The 4,105-nt window shown below is 48.5% G+C and overlaps 1 protein-coding gene across 1 annotated transcript; it reads right to left on the bottom strand.

Annotated features, from left to right (window-relative positions):
• Window positions 1-604: 604 nt before the first annotated feature.
• On the bottom strand, window positions 605-2,212 carry LOC311125979 (class A basic helix-loop-helix protein 9-like; the record flags this gene model as incomplete). The annotated part of the gene is made up of 1 exon (XM_084200002.1): window positions 605-2,212. One exon carries the CDS (start codon window positions 2,210-2,212, stop codon window positions 1,295-1,297), a length of 918 nt encoding a protein of 305 aa, XP_084056128.1. The 3' UTR covers window positions 605-1,294.
• Window positions 2,213-4,105: the final 1,893 nt, after the last annotated feature.

Here is a 4,105-nt window from a genome sequence, read left to right on the forward strand (position 1 = left end):
TCTAATATTAAAGCTGTTTCCATGACATACTGTAGCAGGAGAGGGGAGTGGGAAGCTCTTGTGAGTACAGGTGCAGGTTGGATGGTAGGATGGGGGGGGGGGGGGGGGGGTAGTAAGTAAGTTAGGTAGTAAGTAATGTGGACCACTGTAATATTGCATTGTTGTTGTATTTGATTATTTGATTAAGTTTATTTGGAAGTGTAGGCACAAACATATGCATGCTCATAGACACACGCACATCCTTATAAAACGCACATGCACACACCCAAAAATTATTTTGTCACAACATTCCTCAATGATTCCACACTGGGAACAGAATAGGTGATGTTGCACCACTGGCTATTGGTCCATTATTGCTTTTTATTTTTGCGTGTAAAAAGAACCTTGGCTTCTCTTTTCCTAGAAATATGACAAGAATGGGCAAGCAAACCCATTTCTCAGCTAGGAGAGGGACCCTTGTCAGCTGAGACCCTGGGAAGATAGAGGCTGAAGAGAACAGACCTCAAGGCAAAAATCAACATGTGCAAGCACACACACACACGCACGCACACACACACACTTTCATGTAAACTGCACAAATTCGTAAGTCATATTTTTTAAAGGTTTTATTACTACGTTTTAAAACAGTATACAAACTGTAACATCCATATACATTAGTACAATAATGCAATATAAAAATCTAAAACACGTTTGTTTGTTGGGTTTGTAAAGAGGATTGCTGCTATACATTCAGACTCTCAACACTTTGGACAAGTGAGGTGTGTGTTTTGAGCAGTTGAAAGTTTTACATCTATAAGAACAACATTCATTGGCCTTATAATTTTAAACAAAAAACAAGGCTTGAATGGTCATGTTTAAAACATCCAGAAATGTACATTGCCATTGCATTCAAGATATGACAATCATATTTACATTGTTAGATAACATCTCCAGTATCCCTGCACATTGTAAATATGGTACTGGAACTGACTGACCCTGTATATAGTATGCTTACATACTTTCTCGTTCTACCTTATGTTATTTTTAGTGTTACATTGTTATTGATTACTGCATTGTTGGGTTTAGAGCTTGCAAGAAAGGCATTTCACTTTGACATTAAAACGTGAAACTAATTCAGTGTCTCTACTTTAGAGAGTAGCACTGTAATACTGAATCCATTGCAACAGTGAGAGCACATGAAGCTCACTTTTTCATATTTTTCCCTGAGATCATTAGGACAGTTGGCTGGTCTATTCTCCAGGCTCCAGGGGTCACAGTGGTGGATAGCTAGGCCATAACTTCTCTGGTCCTAGTGTCAGAGCAGGGGCAAGCTGTGCTGGGGGCCTGCTGTCTCCTGGATGTAGCTCACCTGCCAGGGGAGGCCCAGGGCTGGAGACGACTCCATAAACGCGTCCATATAGCCCTGGGCGCAGGAGGCCCACACCCCCGTCTGGTACCCCAGCCCCTCGCCCACCTGGGTGTACCTAATAGGGCTGGGCGGCTGCTCCAAGGGGTTTCCTGTCCCACAGTGTCCTTTTGAGGTGTACAACTGGCCCTTGGCGGGGTAGCAGGGGTAGTATGGTGAGGTGGGGCATGAGGAGCCCATGCTGTCCATGTAGAGGTGTGTCTCTGTTGGCAGCCTGTGAGGGTGAGGGTGGGTTCCCTGTTGGGGCTGGATCTGATGGGGGAGTGATGCGTGGTTCCAGGAGACGTAGTTCTGGGGCTCCAGGCGATGAGCGACTGACACCCTGGGCAGGTCCAGCCTTGATGTCCCCACCTTTCCCACCACCAATGGCCCCCCAGCTGGCCTGTGGCACTCCCAGTGGGAGCAGGGCTTACTGGGGGGGTTGGAGCTGAGGAAGACAGATAGGGCCGAGATGCGGTTGATGGCCCTCTGCAGGGTGGAAATCTTGGAGAGCCGCTTGCCGCTGAGGTCGTGGTTGAGTGCCACACGCAGAGCGTTGAAGGCCTGGTTGTAGTCCAGGATACGTTTGCGTTCGCGTACGTTGGCGGCCACACGGCGGGCCTTGGAGCGGACCGGGCGGCTACGCTTCTTGGACTGTCCCTCCTCAGGGTCGTCGCTGGGGGGGCTGCTGGCCGAGCCCTCGCTGTCCTGCAAGGGGCCCTTGGGGCTGCCGTCGCTCGCCTCATCATCCTCCCCCTGACCCAGCATGCTCAGCTCCAGGTCCTCCTCTGAGAATTCCTCTGACCTTGCCAGACTGCTGCCGCTCATCATCACTGGCTGTTGTTGTAGTTGCTCTGTAGCCACTGTCTACTTAGTTGTTTCTATGTAGCCGCTGTCTGTAGCTTTGTGTAATTCTTCTTGTATAGTGGAGGCTATGAGGTAGATTAGATGCTGTGTACCTGGTGTGTTCCTATAGCTGCCGTCGCTATGCCAGCCCCTCTTCTGCTGTTGAACCGTGGCTTGTTCTGCGGGGCTGCCGGTCAGGTTGGTTTTGGGAGCTGTGTCCTGCGGCGTCTTTCACGGAGCTGCCGGTCGGGTTGGTGTTGGGTGCTGTGTCCCGCGGCGTCTTTCACGGGGCTGTCAGTCGGGATGTTGTTGGGTGTTATGTCCTGACAGCCCTGGTCTCCGTCTCCTCTCCGACTCCTCTGGCGCCCTGTGATTATCTCTGCCTCCGCGGGATGGCCCTGCCAGCTTTTTAAAGCCAGCCCTTCTCCTCCAGTCACATGGTACAGTCACCTATGAGGAATGGTGCGCTCTCTCTACCTGGTTTATGGGCGCCCTCAAGGCAAATGGGCTGTCACCTCCTCCTCCTCCACAGACACTCCCTCACCCCTTACAGGATCTCTAAGTGTTTCAACACTTCCACGGCCTTGAAATATATAAAAAGCAAAAGTAAAGTGCTCATTTTTGGCATGACAATTGACTTTTTCTTGACTTCTGCCTATTAATTATTTTTGGAACATACCGTATCTAGGCCATTGATGAATCACTTCGGCTCTGAGAGGGTGCTCCAATGTATGAAGCTTGCTTCGATGTAAATCCACAAATGCATTTATTTCCTCTCAAATACCTATTATTTTGCAGCTTACTAGTCACGTTGCTTAGACTGGTGCTATTTATTCTGGTGCACATTTTTCTGATATTTATCTTAGTTGGTGTCCCATGAATATTAGTCACTGGACATCCGTGACAAATTGTGTGTTTATCAGATAGCAGCCTAATCTGCGTTGTGCTAGTTTCCCCTCGTCTTACCAATGTGGGAGAAGGAGGGAGGGAAGAGGAACTCTCTTATCTATTTTGGGTTAGAATTGTCCATGCAATCAGCTCTCCAAAGTCGCCTCTCTCTCTCTCTCTCTCTCTCTCCTCTCTCTCTCTCTCTCTCTCCTCTCTCTCTCTCTCTCTCTCTCTCTCTCTCTCTCTCTCTCTCTCTCTCTCTCTCTCTCTCTCTCTCTCTCTCTCTCTCTCTCTCTCTCTCCCTCCCTCTCTCTCCCTCCCTCTCTCCCTCCCTCCCTCCCTCCATCCCTCCCTCCTCCCTCTCTCTCTCTCTCTCTCTCATGTAATTTAGGGGAGCTCCTGTGGAACCCTATCCCCATAAATCAGGCTTGGGCAGCACCTGAGGACAGGAGCAGAGCACTGCCTGGACATCAAAGAAAATAAAAATTAGGGCAAATATTTTACAATTAGAACCTGCAAACCCTGCTGACTGGGCTGACTGAGCTGGGGCCATCGACTCGGCTTCTCTTCTTTGTGTCAAGTTGGAATTGGTCATGCGCCGAATGACGTACAGATACAAATGATGGTGTTCTGAATGATGTAGATTATCTGCTGAACAGATTGAAAAGAGCACATTCTAAGTGCTCAATTCACCTCATCAGAGAAAACACAGGGGGCCATACTCGCAAAACTTTTGCTTACACTTGAGGTTTAGACCTGTGGTCTAACATGGCTAGCTGCTAGCTTTTCTCATAGGCCAACCTGACACAATTAGACACTATGCTGAGTACGACCAGCTGAGCACATAATTATATCGGGTACAGAATAACGAATCAACCTATCAGAAACCTTACACGGTAGAGCCATCATCCAATCGCATTTGTTAAACAGGTCAACTTGGCCACCAGAGGGAGATTCTAAATCCTCCAACTTCATGGTTAGTTTATT

This window comes from Coregonus lavaretus, assembly GCF_964263955.1.
Source record: "Coregonus lavaretus genome assembly, contig: HAP1_SCAFFOLD_9293, whole genome shotgun sequence".
Classification (NCBI taxonomy): domain Eukaryota; kingdom Metazoa; phylum Chordata; class Actinopteri; order Salmoniformes; family Salmonidae; genus Coregonus; species Coregonus lavaretus.